Source organism: Panthera leo, chromosome D3 (genome assembly GCF_018350215.1).
Source record: "Panthera leo isolate Ple1 chromosome D3, P.leo_Ple1_pat1.1, whole genome shotgun sequence".
In the NCBI taxonomy this organism is placed as follows: domain Eukaryota; kingdom Metazoa; phylum Chordata; class Mammalia; order Carnivora; family Felidae; genus Panthera; species Panthera leo.
In genome coordinates this window covers 46,495,087-46,518,375 of record NC_056690.1, presented here as the reverse complement: position 1 = coordinate 46,518,375, position 23,289 = coordinate 46,495,087, and the positions used below count along the sequence as shown (strand labels likewise).

General features: G+C 44.5%; 1 protein-coding gene across 4 annotated transcripts in view; it reads right to left on the bottom strand.

Moving 5' to 3' along the window:
* LAMA3 (laminin subunit alpha 3) overlaps positions 1–23,289 on the bottom strand; it is a 272,517-nt gene that overhangs the window by 160,345 nt on the left and 88,883 nt on the right. For all 4 annotated transcript variants that reach the window (XM_042909621.1, XM_042909620.1, XM_042909619.1 and 1 more), the window contains exons 9-12: positions 19,193–19,283; positions 16,681–16,812; positions 15,061–15,123; positions 7,583–7,717 (exon numbers count right to left, since the gene is read on the bottom strand). In XM_042909621.1, coding sequence (XP_042765555.1) covers positions 7,583–7,717; positions 15,061–15,123; positions 16,681–16,812; positions 19,193–19,283 — 421 coding nt within the window. The remainder of the gene's footprint in view (positions 1–7,582; positions 7,718–15,060; positions 15,124–16,680; positions 16,813–19,192; positions 19,284–23,289) is intronic.

Sequence of the window (23,289 nt, the reverse complement as noted above, 5' to 3'; positions counted from 1 at the left end):
TGGCTCAGTCAGCTAAGCATCCAACTTCGGCTCAGGTCATGATCACACGGCTCATGAGTTCGAGTCCCGCATCGGGCTCTGTGCTGACAGTTCGGAGCCTGGAGCCTGCTTCGGATTCTGTGTCTCCTTCTCCTTCTCTCCCTCTACCCCTCCCCTACTAGCACGCTGCCTCTCTCTCTGTCTCAAAAATAAATAAACAAACAACAAAAAAGAAACTAATGGTAAATTTATGTGGTAAATTAAACCACATAAAGGTGCAACTGAATGTCATGCAATTAGTGTATTAAAAAAGCACAGTTCCTACTGTAATTAAATCAATCCTGTGGCTCTTTTCAACTTCATTCAGTGTAGGTGATTGTCCCCTTGCACCTAGATAAACACAGGAGTAAGTTCTGGGGCTTTTTGGCATTCTCTTAGGTAGGAGAGCAATCATTGGGTCAAAACCCACTTTAAGCTCAAATCTCAGGGCGTTAACAATTCTACCTTCCTACCCTCCTTCTTGCTGGGGTTAAGGCAGAAGAGTAAAGGTAAGATTATGGGTTAAAGATGAAACAGAGTGTGCATCTCAGATGAGTTCCTCACGCCCATTGGTCCTTGCCCCTGTCCTATAGATCGCGTGTAAAAGATAAGACAGAGTGGTTTCCTGCCCCTTGGACAGGTCTAGGAAGGAATGACGCAATATATACGGCACAGATGAAATGGATTTATCAGAAGATTGATACAATTTACCAAGCAACGGTTTCCAGGTGAAAGAGGGATCCTAAATTCACCCAAATGCTCCAATTTCAGGCAGTAACTATCTGAGAGTCTGAAGCCCCAGAAGCAAAGAGCAGAATGAAAGAAAAATGACCATCTGCTCAGAATCATAAACAAATCCTCCAGGATTACTTAACATAGATTTTCTTTTTTTTTTTAGCCACATCCACATTAAGAAATAATTTTACACTGAAACCCAATATACACACAGATTGACAGATGATAAAGATATAGAAACAGATACTTATTAAAATATAAGCTAACAATGAACAATAACTTTGCAAAACATTTCTTTCCACGACTGCTTATACTGCATTCTAATAATTTCTAGTCTATTGTTTCACTTTAATGCTGGTCCCTACTCACGTGACTTCTCCACACACTAATGTGTGACCTGCAGTGTAAAAACTGCAGTCTTGGAAGCCTTGTCCTCATACTTTTTGAGATCCTGGGACCTCTAAGCACTGCGTGTGTTAAGGCAGAGAATATAATTCCTTAAGTACGCCAGGCTGGGAGTCAAGAAACATGGTGTTACTCATCAATCACCCTGCGACTACCTCGTTCTCACTTATTCTCCTGGATCTCAGATCAGTTGACGTAAAAATAAGTAATTTCAATTTCTTTTTTAACTCCAAAATTCTAATGCATGTTGTTTCATCACTATTGTAAATAAGCTACCAGGAGAGATGGGTGCAAATGTACAGAGGGATAAGGCTGATGGGTGACCAGAGAGGAAATACCCCATTTTAATGTGTTGGATTTATTGAGATATGATTCATATACAATGTAATTTGTCCATTTAAATATACAATTTAATGTTTTTAATATGTTCACAAGGTTGTGCGACCGTCAGCACAATCTGACTTTAAAATAATTTTTGTTCCCCCTAAAAGAAACCCCATACTCATTAGCAGGCAACCCCCATTGTCCCATCTCCACCTCCCCCCCCAACCTCCATCCCAGCCCTAAGCAACCACTCGTCTACTTTCTGTCTCTATGAATTTGCCTCTTCTCAACATTCCACATAAATGGAATCATACAGTATGTGGTCTTTTGTGACTAGCTTCTTTCACTCAGCATCACGTTTTCAAGGTCCGTGCAAGTTGTGGCAGGTGTCCATACTTCATTCTTTTATTCCCAATAATATTTCATAATATGGACATGGTACATTTTATTTATCTATTCATCAGCTCTTGAACATTTAGGTTGTTTCCACTTCTTGGCTACTTTGGCTAATGCTTCCATGGACATTCATATACAAGCTACCATGTGATTTTGTGTTTTCACTTCCCTTGGATATATATACCTAGGAGTAGGCTTTCCTGGATCACATGGGAACTCTAGGTTTAACTTTTTGAGGAATAGCAAAACTGTTTCCAAATGGTCTTATCATTGTGCATTCCTACTAGCAATGTATGAGGGCTCAAATCTCTCCACATCCTTCCCAACATTTGTTACTGCGTGCCTTTATAGTGGCCAGGAAATGATATTTCATTGTGCTTTTAATCTGCATTTACCTAATAACTAACAATATAGCACACTTTTTCATGTGATTATTAGTCCACTGTATATCTTCTTTGGAAAACTATTCAAATCCTTTGTCCATTTATTCATTAGGTTGTCTTTTAATTATAGTGTTGTAAGAGTTCTTTCTTGATACTGTATATCTGTGCCTTATCAGGTACATGAGTTGCAAATACTTTCCTTCTATGGGTTGTGTTTTCACTTTCTTGATGGTGTCCTTTGAAACAAGTTATTTTAAAAGTCCAATATCTATTTTTCCTTTTGTTGCCTGTGCTTTTGGTGTCAAATCTAAGAAACTATTGCCTAACCTAAGGTTACAAACATTTACGTCTATGTTTTCTTCTAGGAGTTTTACAGGCTTTGTTAGCTCTTACATTTAGGCATTTGATCCACTGGGGGTAAAAATTTGCATACGGCATGGTATAGAATCCACTCACATTTAATGTTGTTGTTGATATGGTTGGATTTACCTCTGCCATTTTGCATTTTGTATTCTTTATGTCTCATATCTTTTTGTTTCTCTATTCACCCTTTATTGCCTTGTTTTGTAGTAAATGAATATTTTCTAGTGTAGCATTTGACTTCCTTTAATGACCTGAATAATTATTTTTTGTTATTGTCTTAGTGGTTGCCCTAGAATTTACAAAATACATCTCATCAGAATCTCCTTCAGATTGATATTCACTTAGTTCCAGTGAACTGGTCCAGTTACTCCTATGTAACTCCGTTCTTTGTTTCTGTGGTATTACTGCCATACATATTATGTCTATATATGTCAAAACCCAACAATACGTTGTTAAAATTATTTATATAATCTGTATCTTCTAAAGAAGCCAACAGAAGAGAGAACATACATATGTAGAGAGTATCCTTATCTTTGCTGGTTCTCTTCATTTCTTTCCATAGATTTGATGTCATTTCCTTATTCTAATTCTTATCTTTGTCCTATCTCCTTTGTGCTACTATTATTAAACATATCACATTTCTGTATGTTATAGACTTACACACACCTGTATGTACATATATTCTATGTATGTTATGGGCCCACCCAATATACACATATATGTGTGTGTATGTACAGTCATGTGCAATTTCTTTTAAAATCAGTCAAGACAAGAAAGGATAAAAATATGCAATTATACTATCTTTTGTAATACTTACTGTTAGGGAATAAATTATGTTCCCCCAAATTCATACATTGAAGCTCTAACCCCTGATGTGATTGTATTTGGATATAGGACTTTTAAGAGGGTAATTAAGCTTAAATGAGGTCATAAGGGTGGGGCTCTAATCCTATAGGACTGCTGTCCTTATAAGAAAAGGAAGAGATACCAGAGATCTCTCTCTCTCTCTCTCTTTCATTCTTTCTGCCCACACACAGAGGAAAGGCCATGTGAGGTTGCAAGGAAAACACAGCTGTCTGCAAGCCAGAAAGAGAGTAGTCACCAGAAATCAATTTTCTAACACTTGATCTTAGAATGCTAGACTCCAGAACTGTGAGAAAATAAATGTCTGTTGTCTGAACCACACAGTCTGTACTATCCTGGTATGGAAGCCCAAGCGGACCAAAACACCTATATGATTGCCTTCCCCAACACTCTGTATTTTGCACATGGATTCCAACTACTGTCTCGTGTCACCTGCTTTCAGCCTTGAAGGACCTCCTTTTGTATTTCTTGTAAGGCAGGTATGCTGGCCTCGAATTCTCTGTTTTTGTTAATCTGGGAATATTTTTATTTTTATTTAATTTTGAAAGATAATTTTGATGGATATAAAATCCTTGGTTGACAATTTTTCCCTGTCAGTTCTTAGAATGTGTGGTCCCACTACCTTCTAGCCTCTGTTGTTTCAGATGAGAAGTCAGTTAACATTCTAATGGGTTCCCTTGCATAGGCTGAGTTATTGTTCTTTTGCCCTTGCAAGATTTTTTCTTTGTTTTTCAACACTTAAACTATGCATTGCCTGAGTATGGATCTCTTTGATTTATCCCGCTTGAAGTTCATTAAACTTCTTAGATGTGTAGATTGTTTTTTCATTAGATACAAGGAGTTTTTCTGCCATTATTTCTTTGACTATTTTTTCTGGCCCCTCCTCTCTCCTCTCTGTCTGGTACTCCCCTTCTGTGTATGTCAGTGCACTTTGGTATCCCACATTTCTCTGAGGCTCTGTACATTTATCTTCCTTCTTTTCCTGTTTTCCAGACTGAATCATCTCTATTGATCTACCATCAAGTTTGCTGACTCTTTTGCTGGCTCAAATCTATGACTGAATCCCTGGGGAATTTTTCATTTCAATTATACTTTTCAACTTCAGAATTTCCATTTGGTTATTTTAAAGAATTTCTCTCTCTTCATTGATATTCTCCATTTGATAAGACTTTATCATTACACCCTCCTTTAATTCATTAAGCATTGCTTCCTTTAGCTCTTTACACATATTTATAACAACTATTTTGGTCAGCTAAATCAACCATTTGAGCCATTCAAAAGCAGTTTCATTTTTTTAGTATTTATTTATCTTGGGGAGAGAGAGTGTGTGTGAGTGGGGAAGTGGCAGAGAGAGAGGGAGAAAGAGAATCCTAAGCAGGTTCTGCACTATCAGTTGGGGTGGAGGGGGTAATGGAGCTCAAATGTCACAGACTTATCGTTCTTACTGATATTTAGACTTTCTTTTTTTCAATGTTCATTTATTTTTGAGAGAGAGTGAACACAACCAGGAGAGGGGCCAAGAGAGAGGGGTACAGAGGACCCAAAGCGGGCTCTGTGCTGACAGCAGAGAGCCCGATGCGCAGCTTGAACTCATGAACCGTGAGATCATGACCTGAAGCAAAGTTGGATGCTTAAATGACTGAGCCACCCAGACACCCGAATATTTAGATTTTCTTAAATAAATGTTTCTTTGTTAGCTCTTAGGACAATTTCCAGAGAATTTAAATGATTATTAAAAATTCTTTACCAGTTAAAGTCTGTTTTGTTGGAGAGAGGTCCACTGAACTCTCTACTCTGTCATTCTGGAAGTCCCACCTCCCTCCACTTTGTCCTGCATACACCTTTGCATTTTCTACCCACCTCAAAATGAATTCGTTCCAGTGGTGAATAAACGTGGAAAAGTGCATTCTTAAAATATTGTATTACTCTCTACCTTTATATCTGTATACACAAAGGCACCACCTGATAGCTTTGCCCAAGGGAATGACCAGGTTGGATTAGTAATTCATTCTAGCAGAATGAGTCTGGAGTTGTGGCTGGTAAAGAGGAGGAAGAAAGAAAAGCTTTGAGATACTTTCAACCACAAGAATGGCAGCTGATGCAGAACTAACATGAATGTCAACAGATTGTTAGGAAATTAACATGAGACATTCTGTCCACTCCTTGCCCTCAATTTATATTTAAGGTATAACTGGGGAAGTGTCAACAAAACAAAGGGCAGCTAGAAAATGCTTTCCTGTTATAGGAGGGGAAGGAGATAAACTATCTGCCTGTCCTAACCCTCCTCTTCCTGCTTTTGCTGAAAAGGCTTTCTCCTACCATGAGCTCCTCTGGACCTGGGCCCTCGTGGACACCTGAAATGTAAGGTCTCTACTCCCTCTCCCTCCCACTGATTCCTCACTCTGTCCATGACAGACTCAGGGTCTCTGGCTTAAAACAGAAATGTAATCATCCCTAACTTGTGTGCAAAACTTCATGGTTTGGGTATCTTTCCCCAGGAACAACATTATGAGCAAGAATGAGGTTCCCATGCCTGACCATGGAGCCAGTTTAGAGGAATCTACGTCTACTGTGGTTCACACAATTCCAACAGGAGCATGGCCCCTATGGATAGTTCCATGAGAAACACACTGGGCATCCCAACCGCTAATACTGAATTTCTCTAGCTGAGGGGCAGCTTCTGTGGCTCCAAGGTGGCAAAAGCTGAGAGGCAGGGGCAAAGGATAGAGTTCTGGGAACAGGGCACGCCGGCGGGGGGCCGGGAGGAAAAGGAAGCGTTTTCTTTTCCCTACAAGTGAGGGCTTCCAAGGCTTGAAGAACTTTACAGTCAGTGCATCTGTAACCTGCATTACTATGAGGCAATTGAGAAACACAGGGGCTAGGCAACTTGCCCCAAGTGACACCTAGTGTGAACCTTGTGGTGCTTCACCACGTTAGCCTCCAGCACGGGGACAGTCGGTCCTGCTTGCACCGGCCTCCACGGTTTCCCAGTGTGGCTGACCTGGCAGGTGAGAGGGCTCAGTACTGGTTCTGGCCTCCCACCATGTTCAGGGGCTGGCAAGCTAAAAACAGCACTTCCCAGATTCTCCTGGAGCTGGGTTCCGGACATCTGGAGGTCAACTTGGTTTTGCAAAGAAGTACTCCAATAAGGTTAGAAGGGTGGGAAGTAAGGAGAAGGCTGCCTTCTGGAACCTACTGAGCATTTCTGTAGCTGAGTCCCGCGTGGCTTCCTGGGGACCAAGAGATGGCTGGGTGGTGGTGGGTGGGTGGTGGGACTGCAGTCCTTCTACGCTCTAGCTGTGCTACCGCAATCTGGGCTTAACACTCTGCCTTTCTATGGAGAGTCTCCTTGGAAGCCCCGCCTGGAGCCTGCTGCTCAGCCCTTAACGACTCAGCTGAGCACCTAAGTACCCGGAGCAAGTCCCTGTCTGTTTATAATACCTGGAGTGGTGTAGTTCCTGTCTTGAGCCCCAACTGATAATCCTATCCTCTCTTCTCTCCCTTCCCCTTCCCTGTTCTACTGGGGAAGAACACCGGTAGGCAGTGGAGGGCAGACAGGGGAGCTCTCCAGCAAGTTCTTGCATCCATTTGCTCATTCACCCAACATTTACTGCCTTCCTATTTTGCTCTAGGGCCTGGATCAGACACCTCCTCTTCCCATTCTCCATCCCCTTCAGCGACTCTTACTAGGTAGGATGAGGCACGAGGACACAGAACAAGTTGGGGAGCGGGAAGACGTTCGTGGTTTCGTGCTTGCTGGTCTCCCTCCCCAGAAGATCCACCTCCTCTCCTTGTCTGGCCGGCAGTTTCCCAAACACTGAGCAGATACCAGCTCTTTCCAGAGCCAGGATCCGCACCCAGGCAGCTGGCTCCAGAGCCCGTGTGCTCACCACCAGGGAGGAGGAGGGGTAGGGTGCGGAAGACAAAAGAAGGGAGGTGACGTGGCCCAGGTAAGGAGACAGTCACATGTAACACGAATATATAAGCCAGGGGGCTCACTTATTAACCTGCAGGCCACACAGCTGTGGCAGCCAGGGCCTCTGCATTTCCTCTGGAGGGACTAATGATCATCGTGCTATGTGCGGCACACTTACCTTGGCAAATAGGGAAGGAGTAGAAACCCAGGCGGCAGGCATCACACCGAGGGCCCTCGACCCCAGGGCGGCAGAGGCACCTTCCATAGGCATCGCATATTTCAGGGAGAACTCCTTCCAAGTTACAGTCACACCCTGCAAGGAGAAGAGACTCTCAGAGGGGCCTCCAGCCTCTGTTCCTTTTGCAGTTTCTGCCTTCCCTCAGGTTTCTGTCACGGAAACTTAGACTGTGACTTATCTGTGGCTTATAGACATTCTTGACCTAGAACACTACATATTCAAGGGAAAAACAACAAATATCAAGAAAGGGTCAGAGATGCCATTAAGAAATATGTAGGGTGGGCACTCGTTTGCAAAGCAGCTAACTCTTTTAACATCTATCCCTGGGTGGCTCGGTCAGTTGAGTGTCCGACTCTTGATTTCTGCTCGGGTCATGATCCCAGGGTCATGAGGTCAAACCCTGCATCAGGCTCTGTGCTAAGCATGGAGCCTGCTTGGGATTCTCTCTCTCTCCCTCAACCCCTCTCCCCTGCTTGCACTCTCTCTCCCTCTCTCTCTAAAACAAAAGAAAACAAAACAAAAAACCTACCTACTCCCATGGAAATACTTTGTTTTTTCCCAAATCTTAGCCTTGTACAGTAAAACTTCAAGTTAATAGACTCCTACCTAATGACAATCTTGAATCAAACATATTTCTACCTTCCATTTTTTATAAGAAAAGAAATGAACATAAATCCAGCCCTACTATGTGCCAGCCATGGCTCTGGGGGCTACAGGTGGTTTGTCTCGCTTAATCCTCCAGGACCAAGGCCTTCCCAGCAGTCAGGCTGCTTCCATTCCCTCAAACATGTGCTCTGCCACCTCAGGGCCTTTGCTCTGGCTGTTCCCTCTGCCTGTAATGCCCCTTTCTGGTTCTTTCTCGTCCTCTCCTAGGAGGGTCTCCCCCAACCAACCCGCACAAGCCCTCCCCTTCCCCCCGCCCCAGCTCTTCTCTCCCGTTGCTGTTGGTTCTTTCACAACACTTTAATTACTGAAATCACTGAATGGCCTCATGACTTGTGCTTTGACCCATAGAAGGAAGTGAAAGTGCTCTGATGTGATTTCTGAGCCCAGGTCACGACAGGTTTTGCGGTTTCCATTCTCACCCTCCAGGAACCCTGAGACCAGCATGTGAGTCCGCAGGGAAGGGAAAGCTTTACTGTCGGTTACGGTCTTGGCATTGAAACCAAGCACTGGAATTCAGTAAGAAACTGGACTTTACCACTGGCATCGAGGCCCAAAGAATCCTTATTTATAACCATCTGTGAACAGAAAGAAAGCATCTGGTACCTATGCATTTTTTAAACTGTTTCTGGGGGCGCCTGGGTGGCTCAGTTGGTTAAGCGTCCAACTTCGGCTCAGGTCATGATCTCACAGTCTGTGAGTTCAAGCCCCGGGTCAGGCTCTGTGCTGACAGCTCAGAGCCTGGAGCCTGCTCTGGATTCTGTCTCCCTTTCTCAATGTCCTTCCCCTGCTCACACTCTGTCTCTGTCTCTCTCAAAAATAAATAAATATTTTGGGGTTCCTGGGTGGCTCTGTCGGTTAAGCGACCAACTTCGGCTCAGGTCATGATCTCTCGGTCCATGAGTTCAAGCCCCGCATCGGGCTCTGTGCTGACAGCTCAGAGCCTGGAGCCTGTTTCAGATTCTGTGTCTCCCTCTCTCTGACCCTTTCCCGTTCATGCTCTGTCTCTGTCTCAAAAATAAATAAACGTTAAAAAAATTGTTTTTTAAAAATAAATAAATATTTTAAAAAATTTAAAAAAAACTGTTTCTGAAAATCACTTTTCAACATTTCCTCTTCCTTACCTAGCAAACAGTCCCACACAGAGTCAGAAACCATGAGGGTCCCCTCACGTCTGCCTCACCTCCCCACACCTCCCCACTGGGTCATAATGATTGTACCTCAGGAAAGTCCCTGGAATCTTCCTCTGCTTCCAGAGTTCCAGAGTCTTCATCCAGGGCTTCACCCTTGTTTGCCTAGATTATTTATAGAGCCTCCTAACCAGGCTGTCTGCTTCCCATCTTGCTCCCTCCCAATCCATTCTCCAAGCTGGTATCAAGAGAGATCTTTCTAAAACGCCAACCTTCTCACCTCGTATCATTTTCCAGTTTAAATCCCCCAAGGGTGACACAACACTTTCAGGACACAACCCAAAGTCTTTGACGTGTGTGACACAGTAACCCCTTCAAAATCTGCCAGGCTGCCAGCACCCTAAGCAGCACCTTTGCACAAACTAGAAAAAGTGTCCCTTGTCAAGATGCTTTCCTGACCCTTGCCGTACAATGGCCACCATAAATATACAAATCTTCGATATCCTCCATGGATATGGCTCCCCTTCCCCCCCTTCAACCTGCACATCTGAGCCTGGCTGCCCATCCTGGTCTTTCCCTAATCCTCTCCACCTCCTGAACTTCTTCCCCCTTCCCCTGATCCAGCCCCAGGAACCTACCTGCCATCCCCTCTCGTATCCCCATGGCTTCTCTCAGCTGTCGCTCTGCCTGGCTAACTCCTTCATGCTCCAAGACCCCGCTCCTTCTCCTGCTCTGGGGAGTCCTCCCACAGCCACTACCCTCCTCCTTCCTGCCTGCCTCCCTCTCTTCATTCCATAAGGATGCCCCCCATCCTGCATGCTTCCATAGCTTTGTGTTCTCACGCAGCCATAGTGTTAACTCCTGCTGTAACTGTTCACCTGCCTGTGTTTTCACAGGACTGGGAGCTGCCAGGGAGTGGGGACTGTGAGGCAGTCAGCTGCCTGGGAAGTGCCTAGTACAGGGTGGGTACATTCATTCTGAATGAAGAATGCACTAAATAGTCTCTTGAACACCTTCAGTTCTTTTTAGTAAACACGATTCCTTGAATTCTATTTTACTGGCATCCGTACAGAGCCTCCAAACTGAGATATCAGAATTTGCCTGTCCATCCTGAAGCCTTAGCTGACGGGTCTCCATGACAACAGTGACTCCCCACCCTGCCAAGCGGATGAAATGCCCGGGCCGGGGAAGGACGGCCAGGAAAGCATGCCCCAGCGGCTGCTGCCCCGACCCGAGCTCCCACCGTTAGCACGTCCTCCAGCCCCAGCCACACTGACCTCAAAGCTCTGGCAAAGGCATCTTGCTAATTATAAAGTGACTGCAAGAATCAAACCCTTTCTATGATATTTGTCAAGAAACCGGCTGGGCACTCATGTCTTCAGGCCACATGGACAGCTTTCCATAACCATCCCCAGCTTGCCTCAATCTCCTAGGTAAAGTAAAGTAAGCACCTGGAGTCTTCCTGCAGCTGTTTTTCCGCTTGTCCCTGCTCTTTGAACTTGGAGGCATAAAAGCGTACACGTGCCTGCAGGCTAGTATCCCTCTAGAGTGTATGTTTCGCACATGCTGTCGTTTTCAAATGGAGCCCTTGAAGATGTGTCAAAGATACACTGATTTCCTAGAAATAAATCTTGAGTGGATATAAATGATCACTTGGCCCCAGAAAACCCTGATAATATCCAAGGTCATGAAATATAATGGAAAAAAAAAAACCCTGCAAACATTGTGATCTGCAAAACTGTTCTGTCCTTTGGCTTCAAGTCATTGTGTCTGGAACTGAGCGTATGGATTTCCTAGAAAAGTGGTTCTCAATCTTTGCTGCACTTTGGAATCTCCCGGGAAAATACAATTACCTGGCAGTGGAATCCTAAACCCAGAATTCTGATATAATGCCACGACCTGTAATCTATGGCCCAAGAACCAAACCCATCCCTGTTTTAGTAAATAAAAGTTTTACTGGGACACAGCCAAGATCTCACATTTACATGTTGACTATGGTCGCTTCCCCGGTACAACAACAAAGTTGACTTTTTGCAGCTGCACCTACAAATCTAAAAACATTTACCATCTGACCCTTTGCAGGCAAGTTTGCCAACCATTAAGCGGGATTTTTAGTAAAGTAGTGGTTCTTAACAAGAGACATACATCAGAATCATCTGGAAAACCTCTTCAAAAGATAAGCCTGGACTTCATCCTGGAAAAGGCAGATTAAGATCTGGAGTGCTACAGAGGAATTTCCACTTTGTAAAAGCAAGGGATTCTAAAACACAGCCCTGTTTCAGAACCACTGTACTAGAAAACATGAAAACGTCAATGGACCTTCATGAATTCAAACTCTCCGGGGTGCTCGGGTGCTCGATATTATCGATATCTGATATTATCAGACGTTTAACTGAATGAGCCCTCAACTGGGTGTTTTCAAAATGCAATAATCAAAGGGGCACCTAGATGGTGCAGTTAGTTAAGCATCCAACTTTAGCTGAGGTCATGATCTCGCAGTCTATGAGTTCAAGCCCTGCATTGGGCTCTGTGCTGACAACTCAGCCTGGAGCCTGCTTCAGATTCTGTGTCTCCCTCTTTCCCTGCCCCTCCTCAGCATCCCTCTCTCTCTCTCTCTCTCTCTCTCTCTCTCTCAAAAATAAATAAGTAAACATTAAAAAAATAAAATAAAATGCAATAATCAAAGACCAAATTGAAGTAATATCTGTGTATTCAAATTCCCAGATAGATCTCACTGCATTCACTGAACCTTCTTTTCCTTGAGGCTGTATTCTAAGGCTTCCCTCATATTTTCTAACAGATGTCTGAACAGTCCTTCAAATTCAATTAAATTTCTTTTCCTGAAGTTACCAGCAGTCTAGTGGGGGAGAAAAAGAAATTGACTAACAAAGGAATTACTGGAAACAGATGGTAAATGGGAGATCTAAAACATTTTTGTGGAAGAAAACCCAAGATGTGTGGTGTAATCAAGGCTCAAAAGCAGAGTTCCATTCTAGTCAACGAACAGACATTAAGGAAACGTTTGCAGACAGCCACTGTGGACAGGATACTGCCCGCTGTGGGCAGGGTAGATACTGTGGGAGTTAGAACCATAGTTGCTGTGCTGTCCTCAAGCGACCAAGTGTCTGGTGAAGGCTTTAGACAATACCCCTCATAACAATGCAGAGCCCAGTGGTTTGCTCAGAGGAGCTGGGTACGTGTAGGGCAGAAGGAGGAAGGAAAACAGGAAGGTAAACAGGATCACATTACCTAACCTCAGGTCAGCCCGCTGTGCTGCCCCCAAGTCCTAGGACATTCCCCACACCCACTCCCTCCCCCACATTCTGAGATGACTCTTAACACACCTTCTGTCTCTTCAACCCCAAAGCTTCCTCCCCAACCTCACCTTCTGCCCCTGACCTTGATTCTTACTCCATAGAGGAAAAAGAAAGAATGGCCAGAACATAGCATCCCTAAGTTCCCACCACTGCATCTACCTCCCCACCCCCCCCTCCAGCCTTGCACTTCACCTTGTCTTCTGCAGCCTTTCCCGCCTTCAACAAATGGCACCTCTTCCTCCTGTTTGCCCCATCCAGAAGCCTTGGAATCACCCCAGCGGCCTCGCTTTCTCTCATATCCCACCTCTAAGCCAGCAATCCCCTGGGGAGTCCTGGTGTCTCTATCTTCAGATTATAGCCACATTCTGTCCACTTCCTGTCACCACCACTGACACGTCCTTGTTCTGAGCCACCATCGTCTCTCCCTCACAGATGATCACAGTAGCCTTCCAGGACGTCTCCCTGCTTCCTCTTTTCTCCTCCTACAACTGGTTTTCAACACCAGTCGCCATGGAGTTCCTTATACAATGCCATTTGTCTATGCAAACTGTGCATGGCTCCTCTCTGAGAATAGAAGGTAAAGTCTTTGCAGTGGGTGACAAGGGCCTGCCATCTGGCCCCCAACACTTCCCTTCCTTACCTCTCTTGCTGTGTTCACTCCGCTTTCACACCCTGCTCTCCTTTTGGTTCCATGAACACCCCCTCCCCCCATGTTCCTGCCCCAAGGACTTTGCATTGGCTCTTTCCTGGGTCTGGGTGCTTGTCCCCAGGTACCTGCAGAGCTCACCACTCACCCCCTAAGGTCCTTGCTTATCTCTTCAATAAGGTCCCTCCTCGACAACCCTATTTAAATCTGCAAACCTCACATTCCCTCACTTCTCTCCCAGACTTACGTTCTGCACAGCACTCATGGCCAAGGCTACCTCCAGCACATCCCTTGAGCCGCTATAGTGTTGCAGAAATGGAAATCTGCCAGAGAGAGCTTTCCAGAGACCATCTTCTTGACTGGTCACAAGTGCCCCTTCTCTGCCCACCCGAACCCTGGACCCAGCGGGAGGAGAGGCACATGTGCTCACCTCCACCTGGCATTACCTCCACCCCAATGACATGAGCATGTGACCATCAGGCTGCTACTGGCACCCTGGGGGGTGAGAAGCAAACTCAGTGGATGATGGGAACATGATCCAGAAAGGGGCACAGTCACGGGCCGTGAACATGTGGTGTGCCTTTCTGAGTGTGTATGCCCCCACGTGTGCCATTATGGGTTTACACAGGAAACTGCCCACAGCTCCAGAATCAAACCTCAAGACCTAGAATATTCCTCATATGGGTTAGTTTATGCCTACCATGTGAAAGCCCCCCCCCCCCCGCCTTAAAAATAGCACCTTTGTGCAGCACACAACCTTGCATATGATAAGCTAACACAGAGAGATTTTATTTATTTAGTGGCTTATATATTATTTTTGTTATTGTAGGAGTCCCTCCACTGGAATATAAGCTATAGGAGAGCTGGGAATCTTTCTCTATTCTCTTCACTGATAAGTTTCCAGCACACAGAATGTGCTGAACACATAATAGGTGATCATAAAATACTTGTGGAATGAGTGATTAGGTAGGTGTAGCACCCACACCCTCTCGGCACTCACCTCTCTACCCCAAAGGCTGCTTCCTGCACACCTCTGCCACTCTCTGCCCAGGGGTACCCCCTCTGGCTGAAGGAGCCCCTTGGCCTTCCAGCATACCAAGCCGGAAGTACCAGAGTCGATGCCCCCAAAGCAACCTTCCATTGATGGCAAGTCACTGAAGGTATCCCTTCAGCTGGGATAATGCTGAGCAAGTTCTGTGCTGTCGCCTAGAGTCGCCTAGGGGAATGGAGCTCCAGGTGGTACAGGCGGACCTTGCTTGCTAACAGCTCCCTTCACTCCCTGACTCACCCTCTTACTGATGTCTCCTGGGATCATATCCCGAATCATTTGCTTGTGCTTCAATCTTTTCTCGGGGTCTCTGCACGTAGAACCCAACTAAGACAGTAGCAACGGACCGCCACCGGAAGTTTTGGGCAAGCAAGTGATCTACATTTCAAGCTCTGTTTAGTTTCCTTAATCAGGTAGCATCACGCAAAAGACAGACTAAAACAGAGAATGATGGGTGGTGAGGAACTGAAATAGGACAGCCCCACAAGGCACCCACCATGCTCCAGTAAGGACCATTAAAGCTTGGGCACAGTAGTTAGTGGGCACAGGAAGCAGAAAAATAATATGGAGCATAACATTTCCATTGACGTTAAAGCAAAAGAGAAGGTACTTGCCTTTCATATCTCCAGCTACTGAATCTTCTGGACTTGGGGTAGAAATAGGGAATATGGGAATTCCTAGAAAAATTGTTTTTAAAAAAAGACAGAGAAAGATTAAGGAGATAGTAAAGTAAAACATTAAGTTGCACAAACTAGAAGGAAGCCCTTCAAACTTACTGCAAAGTAGCATGTAGAGCCTAATTTAGAGAAAGGCAATACCGCTTGCCATATTGAAAATAATAACAACTGAAACCAGACTGGTCAGATGTTCTGATTTGTATATTAAATGAACTGAAATGGATATTTTGTGCTCGCAATAGCTATGTCTCAGTCTGAGCAAGGATGAGCTTGGTTTCTCTAACATTTATTGGTTTTTTAATGTAAAATTGAAAATAGATTTTGTTTTTTTTTCAAGTTTTTCCCCCTAAAATTTGACTGATGCCACAAAATTGTTTCAAGGTTTTGTTTTGTTTTGTTTTTTGGTCACTAAAAAGGCAACTACAATTTCTGCTCATCCTGTATCTAATAATTACAGATTCTAAACTGACTAAACCTCAATTCAGTGCTACTATGTTTGGGCTTAAAAATTCGTTCCTTAAAAAAAAAAAATTGCTTTCAGGCAGCCTGGGTGACTCAGTCAGTTAAGCAGTCGACCTCAGCTCAGGTCATGATTTCACATCTCGTGGGTTCGAGCCCCACATCAAGCTCTGTGCTGACAGCTCAGAGCCTGGAGCCTGCTTCAGATCCTGTGTCCTCCTCTCTCTCTCTCTGCCCCTCCTCTGTTTGTGCTCTTTCTCTCTCAAAGAGCTCTCATCCTCCAAATCAGGATACTCAATGGTAGGAGGGGGTGCTAGGTTCAGAATTCCCCTGGGACAGCAGGTGTGAGCCAGGACATATAGTCACCCCATTCACATGTGCCCTGCCCCCATGTCCCCACAACTCGGTCCGCTTTTCCTGCCACGCAGAGCTGGGAAAGCAAGAACCAATGCAGTAATGGGGGGGGGGGGGTTGAGACAGTGTTTCTTTGTCCTAACAGGACAGTGCAGTGTTTACACTTTTGCAGAACAAACAGAACCATGGCTCTTGTAACAATTTGCAGAGTTGGTTTCAGACTCTCCTGCTTCATGTTCTATAGTGTTTCTACAAGATACATACTTTTTCTCTCTGAGATGCTGAGATACTCAGATCACTGCAGTGGGGAGGGGTGGAGCCCATGATAACTTGGCCTATCACACAGTGGGGGAAAGGGGAAACATATCCCCCTGCCACCCAAAACAATGCGTATGCAAATGAACATCTGGTACCGTTGACATTTCTTCCAAGTTTTTTTTGAACAAAAATCACATGCATGGATCACTGTTGAATTGAAATTGCCAATATTTGACCTCTCTGACCTACTGGGATAATACTATGGTACAACCTAACGTAATCACCAGACATAAACAACTGACTATAAAATGTACTCATATAAACTTTATGTTCTGAACTTTTGGCAACACTTGCATGTAAACACAGCATACCTGGCCCCATTTCTGTGGTGAGCCCCCCACCGCCTGCCGTGCTCTCGGGAATTAATGCACAAGGCCCAGCTATGTGCCAAGAAAGGAGGCCTCTCCTTCTGCAGCCGCTACTTACTCAAGCAAAACGGGAAATTATAGTACCCAACTGCACATTCCTCACAGTTGTCTCCGCGGAAATTCGGTTTGCACTTGCAGCGGCCCGAGCCCGGCTCACAGTCATCTGCGTGTTCGGGGTTACAGCTGCAAGCTACGAGAAACATCAGGGTTCAGAGATCAGTCCTTCCCTTCACTGCACTTAATATGGAAGCTATGTCCCCAGGACTTCTCAGGCGATGTTTAATGCTCTACTATCAGTCACGGTTATTCTTCAAAGGGCACAGCCTGTTTTCTACTTCATACCCCGTCAATAGTTTGCAATGATCAAACCCCCGGGGCCCCCAGAGAACTCAGATAGGCTTCTGAGTTCTCCAGAATATAGTTCATTACACTGAGCACTGCCCAGCTCACTGCAGAAGAAGAAAGGTCTGCAGAGATTACAATCAGAGGGGTCTGGGTGGACGTGTGCTGTAGCCCCTGGTAGGTCTGTTGGACACAGCCTCTCCTGGCCACGAGCCAACTGTGAATGTCCAGCGTGGTCATCATTACGCAAGTGTGATGCAGTCACAAGTGTGGGATGCCTGGACATCGACATCTCGTATGTGGACAGCACAAGACTCTACCCATAACCCTAATGTTAGATTCCAGTGATAGGACTTACTAAAGGCAGTTTTGCAACCAACACGACTACTAGGTTTGCATTCCAGACAGACATACTTGGGCTGTAAGAGGCTTGGTAGCTCCTCACTTGGGACCTTTCCTTGACCTGGAAAGTCCTCACCTTAGACAGCAAAAATACTGTCATAACCCAGCTAAGTACATATCCTGTGAGGAACTGGGAAACTAGGGAGGCCATGGGCATCAAGCATCCCCCAGCCTGGCTTCTCCTGGTGTCCTCTGCTTAACTTGCTTAAGATGTACGTGTCCTGTGGATTCTTTACGCTATAGCCTATAATATCTCTGCGAGACCACTTCAGTGATGAAGAAAGAGGCTGGAACAGTGATGGAGATTGCTCTGAGATTCCAGAGCACGTACGTCTGCATTCACGGTGTCCTGGTCTCCTTTGCTAAAGCCTATTCTTCGTGGGCACAAGAAAAGGGATGGACAGACCTCGTGGGACGATGTGGGAGAGGGAGGGAAGACAGGAGCACTCTTTTAACAAGGACGAATGCCCAACAGAGGGGCAAATCGGAGTCCACACATTCTTTGGACTTGGATGCCCTCAAATATTAGTGATACGAAGAATGAATCTGGGGGTACAGTGGGCACAGCGGCCAACTTCAGGCCTGGAACTGCTTTCCAACTGTGACAGCCACCAAACATAAAACAGATTACACATGGAGGGCAAAGTCCAGTCTGACCTGTGTCTGACAGTTCCCCAGGGAAAACCCAGGGCATCTATCTGTATCACGGATGTGAAAAGGCACAGAGGCACCAGACAGATAGGACCCGTATCCTGGAGCTACCAGTTAGCGGGTTTTGCCACCTGGGCTCAAATATTTAACTACTCAGTTCAGTTTCTCCAGATCTAAAAATGAAAATAATAATACAATGTGAGTTGGTTGCATCAGACATTTGTGGAAGTATTTCACAACCCCGTGCATATAATGAGTGCTCAATAAATCATAGCTATTTTAGATACGATGACTATTATTAGATCCATGAAATTATGACTATGTTGTCTTGATGCTAATTCAGACAAAAATTTGAAACTATTGGAGCTCGCAGAAACATGAGGAAAATGGAGGAACATTGGTTACAGGGCTAGTAACGTGAGGAGCCCAACACTTTGTGTCTTCCTAGGTGCTTCTGATGGCATTTCATTCTATCTTAGGGAATAGCAGGCATACCTCGTTTTATTGTGCTTTTCTTTATTGTGCTTCGCAGATACTATGTTTTTTTTTTTTTTAGAAATTGACAGTTTGTGGCCACCCTGCATTGAGCAAGTCGATCAGCACACTTTTTCCAACAGCATTTGCTTGCTTTGTGTCCCTGTTACATTTTGAGAATTCTCCCAACATTTCAAACTTTTTCATTATTACTGCGGTCAGTGATTACAACTAGCTGAAAGCTCAGGTGATGGTTAACACTTTTTAGCAACAAAGTATTTTTTCATTAAGGTATGTACTTTTTTTTAGACATGATGCTATTGCACACCGAATAGGCTATGGCTATGGTATCGTGTAAACATAACTTTGATAGACACTGGGAGACCAAAACATTCATTCAACCCACTGTATTGCAATAGTCGCTTTACTGCAATAATCACTTTCTCGTGGTGGTTTAGACTCGAACCCGCAATATCGCCAAGGTATGCCTGTATTATCAGTCCCATTTATACATAAGAAATCTGAGGCTCAGGGAGATTATGTAGCCAGCTGAGGTCACACAGCTAGAAGGAGTAGAATCAACAATGTGAAAAAAGAGGGAGGGAAGGGAGCTACTAGCCCATCAGAGTTTAGCCTGGTGACCACGCCAAAGTGGTACAGTACCGACACTCTAAGACACACCGAGTCAAAATGAAACTTACGGATGCAGCCATGTGGGGCATCCACTGGAACGCCGTAAGGGCGGTAATAACCCTTAGCACAGATTTCACAGTTCACACCAGCTGTATTATGCTAGAAAGAAACAGAAGAAACTTAGAAGGAAGAGTACCAGAAAAGTCCTTACTTTGTGCTGTTCATCCAATGAAATCATGGTCACGTACAGTTGCAATTTCAGAGTCAAAAAAATAAGTGTTCATCTTGACCTTGAGTCTCTAAGATCTGCCACAGGGCACTGGCTGACAGGTGGGTCTGGATTTTTTTTTTTTTTTTTTCCCCATTGGAAGAAGAAATACAGGTAAGTTCCATGAACTAGACAGCCCAGGTTTTCCCCTCTGGCACAGAATTTGCTCAGTGAAACACCTGACATTTCAGTGAGAAAAACTCAAGAGCATTCTTCTTCCTCGCTCAATCAGAAGAACTAACCACCCTTAGGTTTATCCCAAGGACTAAAGGGTCAGGTGCGTATCTTTATCTTTCCCAAGTTCAGAAGAAACAACGCATACAAATTCTCTTCTCTCAACATCCAAATTTTATCTGTGCTTTAGTCATGACATCCTGTTCCAGACATTTCTGTTATGTGAATGGAAAATGTAGGTGCAAGTCTCCTACACAGAGCCCATTTTAAAATACAATAGTAGGCGGATTTTTACATGTTATGGTTAATCCTTGTTATTGTCACAGATCAAGTTGCCCAACATGTATCACCAGTTTCCAAGAACTATACAGCGCAGACCAACTCAATGTCTTGATCTCTAATTTGGAAACAATCAGAAGGACAGTGTTATTTCATTAATGAAAAGGGACGTAATAGGAAGTTAAAAGGAAAAAAAACAATATAACACGCTTTGACCCAAAAGAAGTCTGCGTAAAATCAGAGCGGAGAACAAAGACCCTTTTCTGAATCCTCTTTCCCATTTTAGATGGTTTTATTAATTACAGATTTTTATTTACTACCACTCCTTGTCCTGTGGGCTAAAATCTGAATTCACTTTAACACTGAGGTCTAAAACCGCACTGGCCACTTCTCTGACTTAACATTTACATGCATAAACATTTAGGCAAATATGAAACAGCTGCAGTCCACTTCCCTTTAATCAAATGCCGATTAACCTTCTCAACTCTGCTGCTTGCACTGTGACTTATAATAGCCAGGATGTGAGGTTAATCTGGTTCCCCAATTTTTTCCCATTGAAGAAGGAAAATTTCTCTGAAGTGGGCAGCCCCACCTCTCCCTTCTACCACAAATTTCGGTTAATAAAGCACCTGCCACGGGTGCCATATTTTTTAAATTTATTTTTTAATGTTTATTTATTTTTGAGAGAGACAGAGCATAAGCGGTGGAGGGGCAGAGAGAGAGGGAGACACAGCATCAGCCGCAGGCTCCAGGGTCTGACATATAAGCACAGAGCCCGATGCAGAGCTCAAACTCACAAACTGTGAGATCGTGACCTGAGCCGAAGTTGGACGCTCAACTGACTGAACCACCCAGGCATCCCACGGGTGCCATATTTTTAAGACACCTGCCACGGGTGCCATTATTTTTAGGACACAAAGAACAGCAACAAATGACCAAAAGAGAGCCACAAATCGCCCACAGATAGAAAGATGCCTGTAGTTTACCTCCAAATCTCGGGTGTCCTCTAGGACCCTCACCTTCCCGAGAGCAATGACACACCACTTTACCCACGAACTCTATGGCCACGGTTGGACCAAGGCCAGTGGTGGTTCTGTAATTTCTATATAGGAGGTGCTGGGGAAGCTGCCTCACTGGGAAGAATGGGTGCCTGAATTTGCATTTGCCTGACATGTAACACAAGATGAGAAAACCTCAAGCTGAAGAGTGAGGTGGGTGCCAATGAGATCTATGCAGGAGATAAGCCTACCTCGACCCCACTGACCCCTTCCTTTGGCTTCCTACGGAACACTCACCTAGAAACCCCCAGGCTCTGATAACTGACAATAATCTAAATCCTCTAAACATAACTCTTCTAAGACACTTCAATCTTCAAGTAAACCCCATCTCTCCTCTCAATTCCTCAACCACATCTACAACACTGTTGCTGGCTTCCATTTCGGTGAACCTCAAGCACATGGAGACACTTAGTCTACTCACTGGCCACACTTCTGGGAAGTCTCTGAAGGGATTTTCCTGCCAACGGCCAACATGATCTGGCCTCTGTTACTTCTCTGACCTGTCTGTTCCGGCTTGCTCCCCTCCAGCCACATGGGTGTCTCGCTCCCTCTCAGGGCCGCTGCCCTGCCATCCCCTCTGCCTGGAATACCCTCCCCCAAACAGATGCCTGCCTCATTCTCCAGCTTCTTCCAGGTCTTTACCCCAATGCCACATCCTAGGGAACTGGCCACCCTAATTTAAACTTCACACACCCCAAACCAATACTTAAAATAGTAAACCCCAGAAGTAAAAATAAAATCAATAACATATGAGAATATGGCCATCTCTGCAAATGCTTGCCCTGCAGGATAATAATCTGGCTGTCCTACATGCTGGCTGATTGGCCATCTGAACGTCCCCAGGCCCAGCTCAGAGCTTATGGCAGATAGTTCTCATTGTGTCATTACCGGAACTACACAGAATGGGAGATAGCCAGGTTAGCTAGTGCCATGGACTGAATGTTGGTGTCCCCTTCCAAAATGCATATGCTGAAGCCTCATCTCCAGTATGATGGTATTTGAAGATGAAGCCTTTGAGAGGTAATTAGATCGTGAGGGTGGAGTCCTGATGATGGGAATAGTGCCCTTATGAGAGAGATGATCTCTCTCCACTACGTGAGGATACAATGAGAAGGCAGCCATTTGCAAACCGGAAAGTAGGCTCTCACCAGATATTGGATCTTCCAGCACCTTGATCTTGGACTTCCCAGTCTCCAGAAATAACTCTTTACTGTTTAAAGAGTATGTACCTGTTCTGTGGTACATTTATTATAGCAGCCTGAGCTAAGACAGCTTGGTTTCTGACAGGCACACCTTGCTGTAGGGTATGTGTATTCTACCAGGAAATTCCAACTTTATCTTGAAGCATCGCCTTGCAGCTCACCAAGCCAACTGACCCTGCTATGGCAGCAACCCCCCACTCCCCTTCCTTGTCAAGACTCCCTATGTCCCTCAGTACGTGACATAGGCCAGGTTACATTTTTTCGCCAAATGAAGAGCAAATTGTCCCAACATCATTTATGTAACACCCTGTTTCCTTTCATTTAAAAATGCCAATATTACTATAAACCAAATCTAAACATCTACATGACTGTGCTTCTAGATTCTCTATCAGAGAATGTTTTGCTATCTTCTAAGACAAATTTCCCCCATAATTATTCATCTCTTCTAAACTAAGTGTCTATCCTCCTATAGTCTTTTATTGATAAGAACTTTAGAATCAGTCTGTCAATCTTCATTAAAAAATCTCCTAGGAATTCTTTTTTTTTTCTTTTACTTTATTTATGTATTTTGAGAGAGAGGAAGAGAGAGAGAGACAGAGAATGAGAAGGGGACAGGCAGAGAGGGAATCCTAAGAAAGCTCAGTACTGTTAGCGCAGAGCTCGATGTGGGTCTCGAACTCATGAACCATGAGATCATGACCTGAGCAGAAACCAAGAGTCAGACACTTAACCGAATGAATCATTCAGGCACCCCAAAAATCTTCTAGAAATTCCGATGGCTATTGCATTGAATTTACAGGTTGGTTTTGAAGAAATGGTATATTTATATATTGAGTCTGGAAACACATCATGTCTCTCCATATAGTCTTCTTTTATAAACTCCGAATAAGGTTTTATAGGTTTGGACGCAGCCCCACAGCTAATTCTTTTTTTTGTTGTTTCTTGGAGTACCTCCAAATCATTCCATCCATCATAGCTATGTTCTCCTGCATGGATATGTTTCCACTTTCTATCTTTCTGGAATCACTTTCTGAAATCCCTGGTCTGTTAATGACACTTTTTCTTATTTTTCATGCTATTGTGGATTCCGGAAGGAGAGGATATGTTGCTTGTTTGCGATCTTTTCTATCATATTGTGGAACTTGTTGCAGGACGAAATGTAGCCATATGTGCTCTATTTCTTG